Raw genomic sequence first — 19,295 nt, forward strand, 5'->3', positions numbered from 1 at the left:
ATTCTCCGCAGGGTTATCTCCCTCCACTCTGAAGGTCTACGTGGCGGCCTTAGCTGCTTACCACGCCCTTCTGGGTGGTCAATCATTGGGAAGACACCCACTTGTCACTTGTTTCCTCCATGGAATCCTGAGGCTGAGGCCGGTACAGCACAGCAAGGTGTCCTCATGTGACCTGGCTGTGGTTCTGGAGGGCTTATGCAATGCCCCCTTTGAACCCATAGAAGAAGTTTCGGTCAAGTTGCTCAGGCTCAAGACCATCTTTCTTCTCGCTATGTCCTCACTAAAAAAGATCGGGGATCTTCAGGCACTTTCTGTTTCGTGCCTGGAATTTGCTCCAGGCATGGTTAGGGCATTCCTTTACCCGAGGGCCGGGTATGTCCCTAAGGTGCCCACTTCTTCACCAGGGCCCATAGTACTTCAGGCATTCTGTCCTCCTCTGTACCAGGAAGTAGGCCAAGAAAGGCTTAATCTGCTCTGTCCAGTTCGAGCACTGGACGCTTACGCACACAGAGCTGCCCCGTGGCGTAAGGCAGATCAGCTTTTTGTTTGCTTTGGTACGCCAAAGAAAGGATCTCCGGCGACCAAGCAGACTATGAGTAGGTGGGTGGTCGAGGCCATCTCACTAGCTTACGAGTCCTCTGGCCTCCCGTCGCCTATGGGGGTCAGAGCGCACTCGACCAGGTGTATGGCGGCCTCCAAGGCTTTCAGCTTGGGTGTGGCTTTGCAGGACATTTGTGCTGCGGTGGGCAGGTCCTCTCCGCACACTTTTGTCTGCTTTTACAACCTAGACCTGGCATCTACCCCAGGTTCCCAAGTTCTCTCTTCGTGATGTGCTCGTAAGATACACACACAGGCAGGGACTTGGTAGTATGGCGCAGTGGGTATTCTCATTCCCAAAGCGAATCTCGACGCAGCTCGAGTTCCTGAAGGGGAACGTCTCTAGGTTACATATGTAACCATGGTTCCCCGAGGGAACGAGACGCTGCGTCTCTTTGCCATACTCCCTGCATCCCTGCAGGCGCTACTTCATCGAAGCTGGTTTGCGCTCTGCCGGATGCGCTTTTATGCTTTCTGGTGCTTACGTCACCCCGCTCGTGACGTCTCGCTGCTCCATTGGACTGATTTGACAAGTGCTTCAGAACGCGGTCACGCAAGGGCGTTCCCAAAGCGAATCTCGACGCAGCGTCTCGTTCCCTCGGGGAACCATGCTTACATACGTAACCTAGAGACGTTTTTCTTAACAAGCTTTCCCTTCCTTGTATAAATATATACCTCTGCTGGTACTGGTTACCCAGGTGAAAAAATTACACTTTCATAAAGTGCTCTATTTTACTTAATATACTAAAAATGATTCTTTAGTACTTCTTAAGATAAACTTAAGATCATCTAAGTGTACTCAACTGTGCTATTTTGGGACACTGCTAAAATGTGTTTTTAACATACTCTCTTTGCATTTAAAAACGTATTTAGACACCACTTGCAATACACTTGAGTGTACTAGTGTATGAAAGATGGTTCAAGTTTCCCTTCCTTGTTACTATTATTTCATCGTCTTATGCGTGCCCACCTGTCAATGAATACATTTATGTCCAATTATTAAACATTACAAAGCATGTTTTAATGTATGTATATACATTGTGGCAGATACGTGATTCTAGGTTATGCTACTGTTGGCAGCCTTTCCTGATATAATGAAGCAGGTTGTAAAAAGTGAGAACCTCTGTCGCCTCCCTACTCGCTGGCATTCGGCGTAAACGTGGGCCTTGATGTGGTCTGAGTGTTAAGAGCTCACTGTATGATTCAGTGTTATTACTCTCTATGGCCAGCCAGCTGCTCTTCATATCTGGGCAAGATGAAAGCTACTGGCAGTCATTAAAGTCAACATTATAATCTTGGGAATAGGAATAGCAGTTGAGTATTTGAAGCATTTTCCAATAATGCCATGCTTTCCACCTAGTATACATAAAGTGAAAACATATGTTTCATGGTATAAACCAAATAGTTAATGTTACCCGTATAATCCGGTAATAATCCGTGAGAAAGTCATGCTAGGATGACTTTTGGTGCGTCTTGCTTGATGGATGTGATTGATGTGCTGAGATGTAAAGTGTGTTTGTGTTTTGTTTTTAGGCATTCCTGTTGAGGATCGTGTGAACATTTTTATCAACAGCTTTGGGTCCATCCAAGAGACTACTATGGTATTGTACATCACTTTTGTCTTTCCATACACATAAATAGTGAACACAAAAATATAGCAATAAATAAACATAGAAATAATAATCATAAATATATAAACACTACCATTCAAAAGCTTGGAGTTGGTACAAATGTTTTTGAATCTTTAATGCTCACCAAGGATTTATTTTATTTAACTGTAATTTCTTACGATTTACAATCACTGTTTTCTATTTTAACATATTTAAAATATAATTTATTCCTGTGATAAATTTTCAGCAGTCTTCAGTGTCACCTGGGGCCTGATGTATAAACGTTGCGTATGCACAAAATGGGCATGGAAATGTACGCAATTTTCCACACACATACCGGGATTTATGAAAAATAAACTATAGGCGTAAATATGTGCGCACTTTAAATTGTGTTCTAAATAGCAAAACTCACGTTCTTTGAAAATACTTTTGTGCGAATAATAATGATCATTTTTGTGAACTTCACTTTGTTTGATGGCTTTGGAACATAGGCGGTAACGACAGACATAAGGATGAGCTCGTTGATCAAACAGTCCATTGGTCTGATGACAGTAGAACCTCTGTTCACAGGTGTCGTGCACAGACAGTAGCCTAATGATAACCCCTTTCATGCTCTTCCCAATATTGTGACAAACATCATATTTAAAACATAGAATTTGAAGGAAACTGTAAGGTATGCGCGTTTTATTTTCAAAATGTTTTGTTATTGACGCGGTGAGTCAGACAGCTATTTACACTGCAAAAAAATAAGGCCTATCTCTTTCCATACAAATACAGGCTATAAACATTCTAAAATATGTGTTTACCTTTTAGGCAAATTGCATAAATTAGAATAGTGATGTCTCAAAACGCATTTATATGCGATGGAATATGCATGGAAAGGATATGCAGATGACGTTATTCATATTAAAACTAGGCGTTGTAAGCTCCATAAATGGCTATTTCGGGGAGGAGACGGGGTGGAGATTCATGTACACACAATCTTCCACTTACTGGGTATTACAAAGGGAATTTTGCTCAGGTTCAGGCGTACGCATGGCTTTATAAATCTGAAAACTTTTGTATGTACGCAAAATCTAGCTTGAAATCTACATAAAGTTTTATACATGAGGCCCCTGATCGTTTGGAAATAATTTTAATATGCTTTCTTTCTTTCTTTCTTTTGGTGTTAACTGGTTAACTGTGATGCTTTCTTTTCAGGATTATTTGATAAACAGAAAATGAAAAGGAACAGCATTTTTAAATAGAAATGAAGACATTTACTGTCACTTTTAATTTATTTAATGCATCCTTGCTAAATAAAAGTACAAAAAAAAAACATATCCCCAAACCTTTTGAATGGTAGTGTATATAATTAAGCACTTTTCCATATTTACCTTTTCATATAAATCGGAGTCATTTCCAATCACTCAATTTCTTTGTAATTTCACCGTACAACAAAAAAGTTCCCTGAATATAGATGTTTATCAAAACAAGCTGAACACAAATCTGTTAAGTGACATTTTCCAGAACGTTTGATCATTGAGTCTTGTATTCTCCTCAAGATTATTCAATTGTTTTCTTTTCTTACTTTTTTTACTTTCTGAATCTTAAAATGTCATTGATATTGAAATCAATGATTAGATCAACAAAGAACACAGATCAGTCTCAAAAAAAGAAAAAAAAAGTTTTTAAAATGTCATTGTCAGACAACTCCTACCAGACAGACGATTAGATTCATGACTGTGCGCTTTATTTTAGGCTTACCACTTCACCAGGAAAAAAAAAATCAGCTCCAGTCCCCACAATCTTACGTCTGGCTCCTTATGAGCAGTGACACCCATAAACAACCCATCATGCCAGAGTGTCTCAGATCAACTCCACTGAAAATATTTCCCCTGGAAACACATCAGAGGGCCATGTTTTCTGCCCAGCACTGCATGGTATCATAGGTTGAATATAGTTTTGCATTCACTTCTACAGGAGTGTTGCGTGACACCAAGCTTTTATAGCATTGGAAATGAGGTCCCATTTTGTTGTTGCATCGTTCTGCTGTGGTTAACCTTAAAATGAACAGGTGGTATACAACAGAAATACAAAAAGGCTATTCATAACCTCTCCAGAGGCATGACTGGTAAGAAGTAGGCCACTTTGCTTACCACAGCTTATATAGCAATTTATTACCATTTGGACAGGAAGGTCCAACAAAACAACACTTGTAAACATTACACCTAACAAAATTATGTTCTAAGAATATTTTGCTAACCTTTTAATTAAGTTATGACAATGTTATTTTTGAAAGTTCTCTGAATGTTCAAAACATCCATTTTTAAAAAAATGTTTAAACAATTTTTTTTCATGGTTATGTGAACACTAAAGGGCCAATAACTATAAATGATAACTACAATTTAAAAATCGTTCTAAATTTAAAAGAAGAGTCCACACAACAACTATAATGACAATGCCACACAGGAACTTTTTTCAGCTAATGAATGATAAAAATATTGACAGTCAATCAGAATCCATCCTGCTTTAATAGAGAACTCAAGCATTTAAAGTGGCAGAAGACAAAATTGCAATGCATGCTTATAATAAACAAATGTTATTGTGTATTGGTGCATACACTATGTAGTTATTATAGTTATTGTTATTAATGTGAATGGGCCTTAGGGGAACATTCCATTTTATTATTCTGCAAACAATATAGGAATGTTAGTTTTGATTGTTTTCTAAACATTCAAAAACAAGTAGTAACATTTATGAGAGATTTATTATGCCCCTTTTTACAATATGTAATATAAGTCTCAGGTGTCCCCAGAATGTGTCTGTGAAGTTTCAGCTCAAAATACCCCACAGATAATTTATTATATCATTTTGAGAGGAAGCAGAAACACACTGTTTTTGTGCATGTGTCTTCAAATGCAAATGAGCTGCTGCTCCCCGCCCTCTTTTCCAAAATAGGGCTGTGTCTTTACAGCTCGTACCTCAGATACTTTGCTAAAAACATCTGTTTGGTTTTGATTATCGTGTCTATTGCACTGAAATCATGCATTTAAAACCATATTAGTTTATACTTCTGATAGGCCAAACGGTTTTCTGAGGGCACAAATTCGAAGCACGCACACGGCATGTGAGTACTAAACTCTCTTTCATGTCTTATTGTGCTTAAACTGTCAAATACGCACTAGTTTATGTTAAAAACACACAAGTTACAAAAACAGTCGGTTATGTCTGTGAGGGTAAACAGCTGGGAAAGAAATTGCATGTTTATATTATATGTGTGGCAGCAGCGTAATATACTAGTGTTGTCAAAAGTACTGACTTTGGTACCAGCGCTCGGTGAAGAGTATGAAGTGATGATCATTGTAGCCAATCACAGACATATCTGTTGAGTATGTGAACACAATGGCCAATCAGAGGTGTTTAAGTGTGTTTTCACACTTGAGTCCTCTTTAAAAGAACCGAACCCAGACCCCTTTAAGTGGACCAAGAGGTGGACCAAGTGAAAAAGGACCCAGTTTTCTTTGTGTTTACACTATCGCAGTTCCTGAAAGAGGACTCAGATCCTTTTTTGGTCCACTTATGCAGTAATGGTGTCTCAGACCTCTTTGTATTCAGACTGTTGCTTTTTGGATCTAGTCCAGTTCAGTGTTTGATGGCTGACATTATGGCCTCCAAAACTGGAATATTTGTATCTTTTGCACAAAAATATAAGTATCGTACACCTTTGTAATATTTATTTTTAATTGTTTTTCTTGTCTATGTAATCGTGTTTATTTTATAGCACACAGGGTTTCTGCAGGATTTTTAAGCTCAAATGTAAGACTTTTTAAGGCTGTTTTTAAGACCTGCACAGATACAATTTATGCCATATGAGTGAGGTGGGGCAATGTTTTAAAATGACTGTAAAAATCATGATTTACAGTTCAGATACAGGTTTTCACAAAAAAAAAAAAAAAATAATAAAATTAATACAATTTCAAATTTCAGCCTTTCAAATTTCAAACCATTTTTAAGAAAATAGTAAAAAATCAAATGTATCTATTATTATATTAATGGTTTATGTGCTGGTTTAATATCAATTATTTTAAACCAGCAGAAGGGCTGTTAAAAAATGCTAATTAATTCTCTGCCAGCAGATGGCGCTTTCAGAACTGCATAAAGATAGACTTTGAAACGTGCAGCGCTCATATTTATCCAATAAAATCATAGCTTTTTTCATTTTAATCATCGCATTAAGCTATATGAAAATTGTCTTTCCGTCCCCATTGTACTTTTTATGGCCTTAAATTTGATACAATTAAATATAAGACTTTTTAAAGACCAGCGGAAAAGGCATTCTGACATTGAGATAAAAAAAATAAAATAGTATAATAAACTGCTTTAAATTTTTCAGATACAGTACAGATATCCTTAAATGCAGCATTAAGTAAGAAATGTACTAATCAAATGAAAAAAAATTAAAATGCATATTATTAATCGTATGAATAATAGATTCTACTGATTCTCAGGCGGCTGTACTAGAACTAAATACTGTCACGGGTTGCTACTGTGAGGAGCATGGAGCGAGGAACGAGGAGACCAGGAGTACAAAACAAAGGAGTTTAATATTCTTCTTCAGGGAATCACACGTAGCACAAAGAGGGGACATAAACAATTCCAGACAAGGGAGAACAGAACGGGCTAGAACTAAATAAGGCTGATTACGAGGGGCAGACAGGTGATGGGGATAACTAATAACAAGGAACAGTTGATACTAATGGGAAAAGGAACTGGAAGGACAACAGGAACTAAACGGGAACATACACGTGACAGATCGCCCCCCCTCCCGGATGGCGCGTCCCGCGCCGTAACAGTACCATCGGGGGGGGCCTCCAGGGCGGATCAGGGGACTCAGGAGGCCATGGCTGATCCTCCGTGGCCTTAGCTGGCTTGGCCACGGGTATATGGCCCCCAAAAAATTTTCTTGGGGAAAACTAGGAATCCTCGGGAGCGCTCTGGAGGAGCATGCACTGGAGGGCGCTTTTGAGGAGCCGGCTCTGGAGGGCGTTTAGAAGGAGCGGACACTGAAGGGCACTCTGGAGGGCGATTTTGAGGAGCCGGCTCTGGAGGTGCAAGGTGGAGCGAGCTCTGGGGCTGGAGCCGACACTGGACTTGACTGGGGATCAGGAGCCCTCCCTAGGCTTGACTGGGGAATCAGGAGCCCTCCCTGGGCTAGACTGGGAATCAGTAGCCCTCCCGGGGCTTGACGGGGGATCTGGAGCCCTCTGTGGGCTAATCTCGGGAACAGGAGCCCTCACTGGGCTTAACTGGGGATCTGGAGTCCTCCCTGGGCTTAACGGGGAAACAGGAGCCCTCCCTGGTCTGAACTCGGGATCAGGAGCCCTCCGTGGGCTATACTCGGGAACAGGAGCCCTTCCTGGGCTGAACTGGGGATCAGGGTAGCGCTTACGTGGTGCTGGCACTGGAGGGTGCTCTGGAGGAGCAGGCACAGCAAAGCGCCCTCGAGGAGCTGGCACTGGAGTGAGTTTTGGGACTGGAGCAGACACTGGAGCGATCTCTGGGGCTGGAGCCGACACTGGAGCGAGCTCTGGAAGGCGCTTACGAGGAGCAGGCACTGGGGCTGGAACCAACACTGGGGCGTCATGAACGTATGATGGGCTTGCCATATTAATGTTCGTTGGGCTTGCCATATTAAAGGCCGGTGAACTAGAGTAGGCCGCGTATGGTGGGCTGGTTCTGGCTCGGGGCCAGACACTCTCCAGACACCGGAGGATTCCTTCCCTCCAGCTTCCCTAAATAAATCAATAAATCCACTGCTCTCTAGTGTTCTGTTCAGTCAAAGACAGAACAGTTAGCATGCTTTGCTCATACCATGGCGTTAGAACTGGTATGCCCTGTCGCTTGCAAAAACGCAATGGTGGTGCCGTGGGTGGAACCTTGCAGATTAAGGGGCGAAAATATTATAATAAGATCGCATTTCTACGTCATGGGGGGGAACAAAATCTGAGCTGCTCGTTTTTTTCACAAGCTCGCAGAGAAAGTCTTACAAAAAAAAATTCTGGGTTGTTCTTTTTCACATTTTCTGGGTTGGTAGATGCACTGGAGACCTGATTATAGCACTTAAACATGGAAAAAGTCAGATTTTCATGATATGTGACCTTTAAAAAATAGCAACTAAAACGTTTCAGAAAAAAAGTTCCAATATTGATGTGTAAATTATGTTTTTGTGCTAACATTTTGAGAACATTATTAAAGACCAGATAACTTTGATCAAACATTCTATTAACGTTACTGGAAGAACGTTTGTTTACAACTTTGACAGAACCTTACCAGAATGTTCTGAGAATGTTCCCTTTTGGCTGGGATGACACAGTGCCATCCATGGTGTGTGTAATACATCCTGAATGTTCCTGGTCGGAGCCCCGAATTAAAAACAGGACATACCAAGATGTGAATCATACACGCAGAGACAACACACCCAATAACATTTAGGAACTAAATTCACTTGACCTAGTGCAGCTGGAGTGTGGCCATTTTATTTAGCATGTCATCTGTCTTCACAGTATCAGCGCTAGCAAAACAAGCCCCACTAGAAAATGCCACTTCAAAGCCTTTTGCTCACGCAAGCTGGCAGGGAAGCTGGGGCCAATCTGACTTAACAAACCCTGTATTTTCCCTAGTGTAGGTGCTCACATACAGCGTGAGCCTTCATTGCAGCACCCGTCGCACGCCTCTGATGTTTGCGATAGTTAGAAATGTAAATAGGAGCAGCTCCAAGCGGCGCAGCTGTGCGCCTTCAATACCAGCCGTTATTGGAGCCTGGATACTTCAGAGACAGGCATTTTTTTTAAAACATCACTCAGAGGCTGGTTGCCATGGCGATGCCTAAGACACCTGGGCTCCTCTGTCACCCTAAGGACTAATGTGCTGTTTTTGTGTCCAAATCAAGGCTTCTCACAGTTCCTGTCACGTAACACAAAGACTACCATCCACCCACCCACCCGGAAGCCAGTTTATGGTCACAAAATACCAGGTTTTTCAGGCTTGATTGAATTTGTGAGAACGTTAATGGATATTTTGGCTTGTATTTCCTAGGACTATCGTGTCAACATATTCTTGAGACAGCGCTGGAACGACCCCAGACTCCGGCTTCCTCAGGACTTCAAGTCGGACTCGCTCACCGTTGACCCGAAGATGTTCAAATGCCTGTGGAAACCAGATCTTTTCTTTGCCAACGAAAAGAGCGCTAACTTTCATGACGTCACTCAGGAGAACATCCTGCTCTTTATCTTCAGGAACGGAGATGTCCTCATCAGCATGAGGTGAACTTTTATGCTCTCTTCCTGCAAAGTATCCAACCTCTGTCTTTGCGGATGGTGACAAATGAGGTCTGAGCGCTGGTAACACCTACTCACATTATTTACCGCAGCAATCAAAACAAAGCAAACACAAGAGTTTATCAGATGTCAAGGCCTTTTAAAGTGGAACAAATGACTGTGCTGGAGTTTAATCTGAAGGTGTTGAAATTAATGGTTCAGCACGTCCACAAATTTATGGAAGCCTTTTACCGAGCAATGAAATATTAGATTGTGAGACAAAGTTTAAAATAAGTTATAATGTCACGCTGCGAGATAAAAAGTCACTTTGTGAGAAATGAAGTTACACTTACAAGATTTAAAGTTGCAATTACAAGAAATAATGTTGCACATGTGAGATAAACTACCGTTCAAAAGTTTGGGGTACATAGGATTATTATTTTATTTTTATTTTATTGTTTTATTTGATGTTTTTGTAAGGAGTTTCTTATGTTCACTAAGGCTGCATAAAATAAAATTATAAAATAAAATAGTTTTAATTTAAAATAAGTATTTTTTAAATATATTTTTACATGTAATTTATTCCTGTGATGTCAAAGCTGAAGTTTCATCAGCCATTACTCGTCTTCAGTGTGCTGAATGTGCTTAATATTTTTGTGAAAACTCCGATACTTTTTTCTTTGATGAATAGAAAGTTCAAGTTTTTTTTTTTTTGCAACAATGTTAAAGTCTTTGCTGTCCCCGTTGATCAATTTAATGCATCCTTTCTGAGGATGTAAAAGTATTATTTTTTTCAAACTGCCCTTAAACTTTTGAATGGTAGTGTACATAAAATCACACTATGAGATAAATCGCAATAAATACATTCACAATTATAAGAAATGAAGTCCTAATTACTTAATAAGTCTGAGGTAGAAACAGGCTTCCATACTAATTTGAGTATAGATACAACCAAAACAAGTAAAATAAGTGTCTTGTAAAGTATATATAATCAAAATAACAGAAAATACACGTTTGAATGACAGGGAGCAGTGACTTAGTCCTCCTCCAAGCTCTTCTTAATGCCTTTAATAAACCTCAGGGGACTTAAAGTGATCTGAGAATTGGAGATTCGATACATCTGTTGACCCTAGGATTTCACCTCACCACTGACACCTAAATTACAGCTTCTGCTATTTGATCCCATGTGAAAGTTCAGTCCTTTAGCAGTGGTGGACACCTCTGTCATTAACTTTCCACTGCTTTATCTGCAGGTCCTGCTGAGTGAATGAAGTTCTCAGAGACTTCTAGTAGCCAGTGAACACACCTGCTGTAGATCTGTCCATGTAGTGCTGTGGAAATATTATTTTATTTAGCAAAAGTTTATCAACACGGATAGATTTAAACAAACAGTTATTTATAAAGGTAAACAATTCCACAAGCCGTTATGCTTCACACAAACGTGAGTTGTAACTGTGGTCACTGTGCCAGCCGGGCATTGGACATGGTCCAGTTTAGGGTAAAGATAAAATCTAAACACTGGCAGAGAGCCATTTCAATCTGGATGGGAAGTGTGTTTAAGAGCATCACGTTTTTACTCTGTTATGTCTTAGGCAAATGTATTTCCATAGTGTTTTTCCATGCCAACCGGATCACAGCATGAGCTGGGTGGTCTTCCGTGAGTCCTTTCTCACTTTTGGCATCGGCCCAGGAAGCCTTGCTCTATCTCTGGGTATGTGTGTGACAGGGGATTACTGTCTTAATGAGAGTCTTTCAAAAAGAAACAAGAGTGTTTATTTCATATTATACCTCCCTGAAACAAATTCTGCCTTCACTCGTCCATCTACCTTCAACTTCCTCAAATACTTTACGTGCATATACTTTACATTTCATATCTGTCCTATCTTTTTTCTTCATGAATCTGACACATCTTACATCCTCCCTTATTATCACATTTTATTATCCCTCTTGCTCCCATAACATCTTCATTCTACTGTAATCGTCCAGTGTACTGGAAATAAAAATGAGAATCTTATTTCTTATTGGAACATTCTTCTGACATTTGTGCAAAGATCTGAATTGTTCTTGTTTAGTCAGCTTTAAAAAGATTTCAGAAATAACAGCATGCCAGAATGACACTATATCATTACATAATAACTATATATATATATATATATATATATATACAGTATATATATATATATATATATATGCTAGTTGCCCAGGCCAAAAAAGTGCATTTTCAGTTATGAAAATTATATACCAAAACAACAAAATGAATAAAAACTAATTGCTAAAACTTTACTTTAAAATTCAAATGAAAAATAGAAAAATAATTAAAAAAACTCAAAATATAATACTATCTCAGTGATACTAAAATTGTATATGCGTAAGTCAAAATGTCCAGTATATTGGACATTATAAGTGACAAATAAATAAATAAATAATAATAATAATTAACATTTTTCATAACTAAACATTGTTTGGAGCAAGATAATATGATGAACGCAATGTTTATTTTCATAAGGAATGTTTATTTTGCATCTTTGTGTGCCCTGTCTTTTCTTGTCCAACCCCATCTTACATCGTCTCTCTCTTTCTCTCTTCCTCTCAGATAATTTGTATAATGCACCATAAAGATACATTTAAAACAAAAACAGATCTCTCTAACCTCTCCCAGGCCTTTACAAAAATATCTTGGCACAGTGCTTCAGTTCGTGCACTCAAGTGCTGTGTGGCCTCGCTGGTGTAAAAAGTAGCTCTTTGCTGCATCTGAGACCGTGCTTGTCAGATTACGGCAGAAAACCAAAAACCTTTCATGTGTTAATGGTGTTTTAAATAAATATGCCTTGGTGTGCTTGCTGTGCACAATAAAGGGAACTGTATGAAGAATTTATCCCACTGTCACGAAATACCTTTTATGTCTCTGGCATTTATGAAATCTGTTAAATTTGGATTGACTTTCAAGTGATGCAACCTGGTGATAAAATTATTTTGGTAGAAATCTTTGCAATGTTGCTGAATATATTCTGCATGAATCTTTAAATGCAGTAAGTGGAATCTGTTATTTTTCTATTTTACCCCTTATTAATGTCCACGGTTTTAAAATGCAAATCGATATAATGTTTAGGTGACCATATATAGCTATGTACAATGCCCCATTCAAAATTACTACTCTGAATCAAACTCACCAGGCTGCTGCATGATTCATTGTCTCAAATTAGCTTATTTTGTCCTTTTTCAGGTTGTCTGTTACCCTCTCTTGTCCACTGGACTTGACTCTCTTCCCCATGGACACCCAGCGATGCAAAATGCAGCTTGAGAGCTGTACGTGAATATAAATGATTGTATTCATAAGTATTTGATGTGAAAACAATAAAAGGTTCCTAGTGTAATAAAGAACTTGAAAATATAAAGGGATATATACAGTAAAATCTGTCACTAGACCTGAAAAGATTTTAAGAAAAGAGTGTTTTAGAAAATTTGATGTTGTTATATATTTAATGTTATATATAATATATATTTTGCAAGAAAGTGCTCTTGGTAGGCCCGATCACTATAAATATAATGTTTAAAAATCTAAAATTTAATTTAAAAAGTCAATCACTGAAGTATGAGGCTAGTACACATTATAATAATAATAATAAAAATCATTAGAAAAACAGAAAAGGTACTGGGAAGTTTATGGACTCTTTCTTTATCACTAAAACCCGACACAATGCAATTTGTGGTTCAAAATGCGGGTAAAACATCTAAAAAATCAATACGGAATATTCCTTCATATTAACACAGTACATTGTGCCCTGTTTTTAGACTTTTCTTGGAGTCTAAGTTATTATTGTTATTTGTAACATTATTTTTTATCTTATTTAATGTGTGCCTAGTTGGCTACACCACAGATGACCTGCAGTTCATGTGGCAGTCTGGAGACCCTGTACAGATGGATGAGATTGCTCTGCCTCAGTTCGATATTAAGCAAGAGGACATTGAATATGGCAACTGCACCAAGTTCTACGCTGGGACAGGTAAAAGCTTTCCACTTTCCATGAATGGCACTAATATGTACATAAGCTCTCTCCAGCCTTGTTCAAGAGGTAGCCATTAGATGCGATTCCAGGAAAAACCATGTCCATTTAAAGCAACCTTTTGAACTTTTGTATAATAGGCTACTACACGTGTGTGGAGGTCATTTTTACTCTGAGGCGGCAGGTGGGCTTCTACATGATGGGTGTATACGCTCCCACCCTGCTCATCGTCGTGCTCTCCTGGCTCTCTTTTTGGATCAACCCTGATGCCAGCGCTGCCCGGGTGCCCCTGGGTACTTTTTCCAATCATCAGTCCCGCCACAAGCATCAGCACCTCATCTCATGTCTCTGTGGAGTCCTGCACCCCCATAACCAGCCACATCCTTTACATTTTCATTCCCCGTTTTCATCAATGTAACATCCACCAATGAATCTTTTCAAAGTCGCCGTTGCGGGAGGTTTAGGGTGATCTTTTCTATCCCCTACAGCACTCTAGCTTCTTTTCATCAATTGCTTACCTAAAGGCATCTCCAAGGAAATATAACGCATGTCCAGGATATTTCCATCAGCCTCAGCTGCAGCCCACAGGCATTAATTCTCTATGGGAACCACAGAGGTCAGTGAGAGAGGATTATCTGAGATGCGATGAAGATTATCCAAGATGCCGTGAAATGTGATGATTTCTTGTGTTTTCCAATTATACCCTGATATTGCTGATAAATGCATGCAATTTTTCTGCGATTTCATTGGTGATTCCAGTACCACCATCATTCTTTCCACATTGTTGTCACTGTCACAGTATAATGTGATTACATCAAGAGCCATCTCAAAATGCTACTGTCCATGGTCATTTCAGTTCAGTCATTTATTGCATTTTGTGAGTGTTTGGTTTATATTTGAGTGTTTGCATTCATTTAGATTATTCATGCACAGGCCCAGATGAAAACTAGATTTTGTGGGGAAATCAACAAATTTAATTTAAATACTGAATCATATTTTACAAATGTTATTAATATTAAAATATAAGCATATTATAAGATGTAAGATTATTAATAAATAACAACATTTACAAACATGTAAGGAACAGGAACAAACAAGTAAGGAACAGGAAAGTGCTTCTGCATGATTCCATGTTTACTCATAATAATCATAACTGAAATATTTTAAATTTTTAATTTACATTTCTCTAACCAAATGTAATTGTTTTGGCCTCTGCTAAGCTTGTGTCATTTATGATTAACGATTACTATATATATACTACTGTTTAAAAGTTTGGGGTCAGTATATATATATATATATATATATATATATATATATATAAAATATACACACATATTGTTTATTAATTTAGAAAAGATTTATATTTCAAATAAATGATGTTCTTTTGAACTTTATATTTATCAAAGAATCCTGGATAAAATGTTGCCTAGTTTGCACAAAAATATTAAGCATTGAGCTTTTCACAATATTACTGTTTTTACTGTATTTTTGATCAAATAAATGCAGTATACTGTAGATGAGTATAAGATTCTTCTTTCAAAAACATCTTTAAAAAATCTTATACCAATCTTTGTCTTCTGAACAGTAATGTAACAGAAAAAGATGAAAACCTGTTAAATATGGATGGCATTTGTTGTCCACTGATCTAATACTGTTACAGATGCCTTCATATTATGTTTTACAGTCTGCTCTAGTATTATCTTTGGAAACAACTTCAGATCAATGTGTAAGCTCATCTATCCTCAGCTCATTTGATCTAATGACCTCTCTCTGTCTGCAGGGATACTGTCAGTGCTCTCGCTCTCTTCTGAGTGCACGTCTCTGGCCTCTGAACTGCCCAAAGTCTCCTATGTAAAGGCGATTGACATCTGGCTGATTGCCTGCCTGCTCTTTGGCTTCGCCTCTCTGGTCGAATACGCTGTGGTTCAGGTGATGCTTAACAGCCCTAAACGGTTGGAGGCAGAGCGAGCAAAGATGGCTAGCAAGGAGAAGGCGGAGGGAAAGACCCCTGCCAAGAACACCATCAATGGCATGGGAAGCACCCCTATTCACGTCAGTACACTACAGGTCAGAAACTACCAGACGACTTTGTATTTAAACAAACTGATTACAATGTATTGCTACCATAGCTCATAATCATAATAAAAAGCACCATGGGTAGTGGGGTAGTGATTTATTGTACATATTATGATAGTACTCAAATATTTGGACATGTCAAAACCGTTTTATGAACATCTACCATGGTAATCTTATTGTACCCTAGTTTTATCATCTGTATACTTATATTTTATATACAATATTGTTCTAAAGTTTGGGGCAATTTTTTCAAGAAATTAATTATTTTATTCAGCAAGAATGCATTAAATCAATCAAAACAGACAGTAAAGACATTTTTAATGTTATAAACGATTTATATTGGACATAAATGCTGTTGTTTTGAACTTCTTGTTCATCAAGAATCCTGAAAAAGGTTTCCACAAAAATATTAAGCAGAACAGCCATTTTCAACTATGATAAAATATTATTGTACACCAAATCAGCATATTAGAATGATTTCTGAAGGATCATGTGATGCTTCAGACTTAAGTAATGGTTGCTGAAAATTCAGCTTTGCCATCACAGGAATAAATTACATTTCAAAATATATTAAAATAGAAAACTGTTATTTTAAACTGTAATATTAGTATTGTTTTACAGTATTTTTGACCAAAAAAATGCAGCCTTGGTGAGCATTCAAGGCTTAAATCTTACCAACCGCAAACTTTTGAACATTAGTGTATACAGTATATTAATATATAAACATATGAATAAATAATTAAATTACATTTATAATAATTTACCTACGATAGTCAACATTTGAAGTTGATCAAAAAAGTTCATCAAAGTTGTCCTAAGACAAGAACGGGTATTGTTTTGATTTTAGGACAACTTTGATGAAAGGTTTTGATTCACTTCAAATGTTGATTACTGTAATATATTGTTAATTTGTTATTATATATTTTAACACGTTACTGTATTCATTACGGCATACTGTTATTCCATAACAGTATGCCGTATAGAGACCGTGTAATTAAGCAGCACATGGGGACACACATAATGTTTAAATGGGTGATTTAACCTTTTCAAAGAGCTCATTGTTTCAATTCTGCTTTATTGTACTCAGTTGCATTGCTGTCCCTGTGGTTATATAATCTAAAATCATGCACTGCTAATGTTAGGTCTGCATGCAAAAGTGTAGGTGGGATAATCACAGTACTTCATGTTCTTCAGAAAACAGACAGCTTTATAGCAACAGTTGGAAGAGGAGCTTGAAGGCAAGGATAGCCTGACAGACAGGAGAAATAGGCTGAATAATGTGTTCTACTCAAGTCTATTATACGCTTTAAATTGGTCCCAGAGGGAGTCTTAAGGATGCGGTGTGTTTTCAACCACTGTCACACATTTACTCCCAGACTGGACCTTCAGCAGCTAGCTACCAGAAGAACATCTGACCCCAAATTAACCCACATGCTCTTTGCACAACCCCTGAACGTCACCGACCTCCAAGAAAGCCCTATTCATTGCTCTGAATTAGAGCTGTTTGGACGCGTCCCAAGGCTTGCTGCCACTGATTCTCTAGCCATCTCACGGCTGTTCAGACATGCTCAACGCTTTTGAGCAGGCAGCATTTATCAGAAGCACATGAATGCTCCAATACTGCATTTGACCGACAGTTTCCTAAATCTGTGCTTGTGTCCCCACACACTAGAAAAGATATCAAGCTGTTTGAGGATTTAAGTGTTGTGTGCCCAGTGGGAAGTAGTGCGGTCCAGCACTGCATGGCTTCTGCCCCTTTCCACACATCCAGAACTAATACAACAGACAAGTTGGCATTAGACCATCAGACATCAGTTATCCAGACATCCCTCTGCTCCGTTAGTCAGAGAGAGAGAAACAGACAGTGCGATGTCACATCAGTTCGTAATGCTTGTCATGTCCTGTTCTATTTTGATGCAAGGTAGGTGTTTTTTCACACTACTTTTTTCTTCTCCTGTTGTTCCTGCGTGGGAGGGCCATGCTACACTGCCTCTGCCCTGTTAGGGCTTCAGGAAGAGCCTAACATAATTGCCTGTCCTCAAAATCTCCTTCTCCCACAAGTCTAGAGTGTCAAGAGAAAGGAGAATGCAAAAAGAAAAAAGATAGAGAGTGTATGTGCCTCTACTTGAGGGACAAAAGTCTGAGGGAAACATTTAATCAGATTTGGTGTGAGTTGTCCATGTCTGATGCCTGAATGAGTATCAAAATGCATAAATGATCCGCCTGTCAGCTATCATTTGTTCATTTCCTAATTATACAAATTAAAAAACCTTGAAAGTGTGAAATTAAAGGGATAGTTAAATCAAAAATGAAATCCTGTTATCAATAACGCATGTTCATATAATTCCAAACCAGTATGATTTTCTTTCTTCAGTGAAGCTACATATTACATACTACACATATTTGCAATAATAACACAACTAACCCTAATTCACACACTGAAAAACACTAATGTAATGAGTAATAATAAAATCAGTTATTCTTTCAATTAACTCAACAGGAAAATTTGTATATTACATTTTTGGAACAATTTTCTAAATGTACTATTTATTTATTACTATTTATAATTTTGTTTAATTGTATTATTATTATTTTTAATGGCAAAAAAAAAAACCATTGGTAGTGATTTATTAGACAAATTATTACTATGTTTTTGGGGATAGGAGACCAGAGACAGCCGTGTCGGTCACCATTTACTTTCATTGTAAGGTGGAGAGCAGCTTGGACATTCTTCAGGATAACTCTTTTCGTTTTTCATTGAATAAAGTAAGTTATACTGGTTTGGAACAACTTGAGGATGAGGAAGTGATGAAAGCATTTCATTTTTGGGTGAACTATCTCTTTAATGTTTCAGTAAAAATCGCACCAGCTGTTGCAGAGATCTGACATGTTTTCTCTTTATTCATCTTTTTCTCACTCTCTCCCTCTTTATCCCTCTCAGGTGACAGAGACAAGGTGCAAAAAGGTATGCACCTCCAAGTCAGATTTGCGCTCCAATGACTTCAGCATCGTAGGCTCTCTGCCACGGGACTTTGAACTCTCAAACTTTGACTGCTACGGCAAACCCGTTGAAATTGGTAATGCTTTAGGTAAATCGCAAGCCAAGAACAACAAGAAGCCGCCACCTCCTAAACCTGTCATCCCCTCGGCAGCCAAGCGCATAGATCTTTATGCTCGCGCGATTTTCCCATTCACCTTCCTTTTCTTTAATGTCATTTACTGGTCTGTGTATTTGTGATTGTGTAAAGTTTAAACTGCTTCCATTCAGCCAACGTTTCCCACCTTCGTATCACCTCAGTCCATATGATTTTTACCTCAGACATCAAACGGAGCAGTTTTGCCACTGATGTGCAGTCAGAGCAAAACTATGGGAATAAACACAGTATTGCTAATAAAAAAACAACGTTTTCGAAAACATTGATTTCCAGCTACTATATTTACTTTATGCACAAACCTGAGATAAATTATTATCTTGCATGTGTAAATGGAATATATGGATATTAATATATTGTATTTAAAATATATAACATTATTTTTGACCTACAGATCAGCTGTTATGATGATGCTGAGACCTTTGTACTGATAAACACTGCCATAAGAACTGTCTTTTGATGTTCCTATTACAAGCATTCCAGAAATTACAAGCAAGTGTATAAAGCAGAAAAAAATCAACCAAGCTTGTGAATCAACCATCAATAAATGGCCCAATG

General features: G+C 38.3%; 1 protein-coding gene across 2 annotated transcripts in view; it reads left to right on the forward strand.

The window, feature by feature from the left end:
• The window catches only part of glrbb (glycine receptor, beta b), a 26,020-nt gene extending 6,725 nt beyond the window's left edge, over window positions 1–19,295 (forward strand). For both annotated transcript variants that reach the window (XM_016295105.1, XM_016295106.1), the window contains exons 4-10: window positions 2,131–2,198; window positions 9,285–9,511; window positions 12,729–12,811; window positions 13,369–13,509; window positions 13,650–13,802; window positions 15,290–15,576; window positions 18,527–19,295. In XM_016295105.1, coding sequence (XP_016150591.1) covers window positions 2,131–2,198; window positions 9,285–9,511; window positions 12,729–12,811; window positions 13,369–13,509; window positions 13,650–13,802; window positions 15,290–15,576; window positions 18,527–18,823 — 1,256 coding nt within the window. In that variant the 3' untranslated portion in view covers window positions 18,824–19,295. The remainder of the gene's footprint in view (window positions 1–2,130; window positions 2,199–9,284; window positions 9,512–12,728; window positions 12,812–13,368; window positions 13,510–13,649; window positions 13,803–15,289; window positions 15,577–18,526) is intronic.

This window comes from Sinocyclocheilus grahami, unplaced genomic scaffold (genome assembly GCF_001515645.1).
Source record: "Sinocyclocheilus grahami isolate Dianchi unplaced genomic scaffold, SAMN03320097.WGS_v1.1 scaffold330.1, whole genome shotgun sequence".
NCBI classification, from domain to species: Eukaryota; Metazoa; Chordata; class Actinopteri; order Cypriniformes; family Cyprinidae; genus Sinocyclocheilus; species Sinocyclocheilus grahami.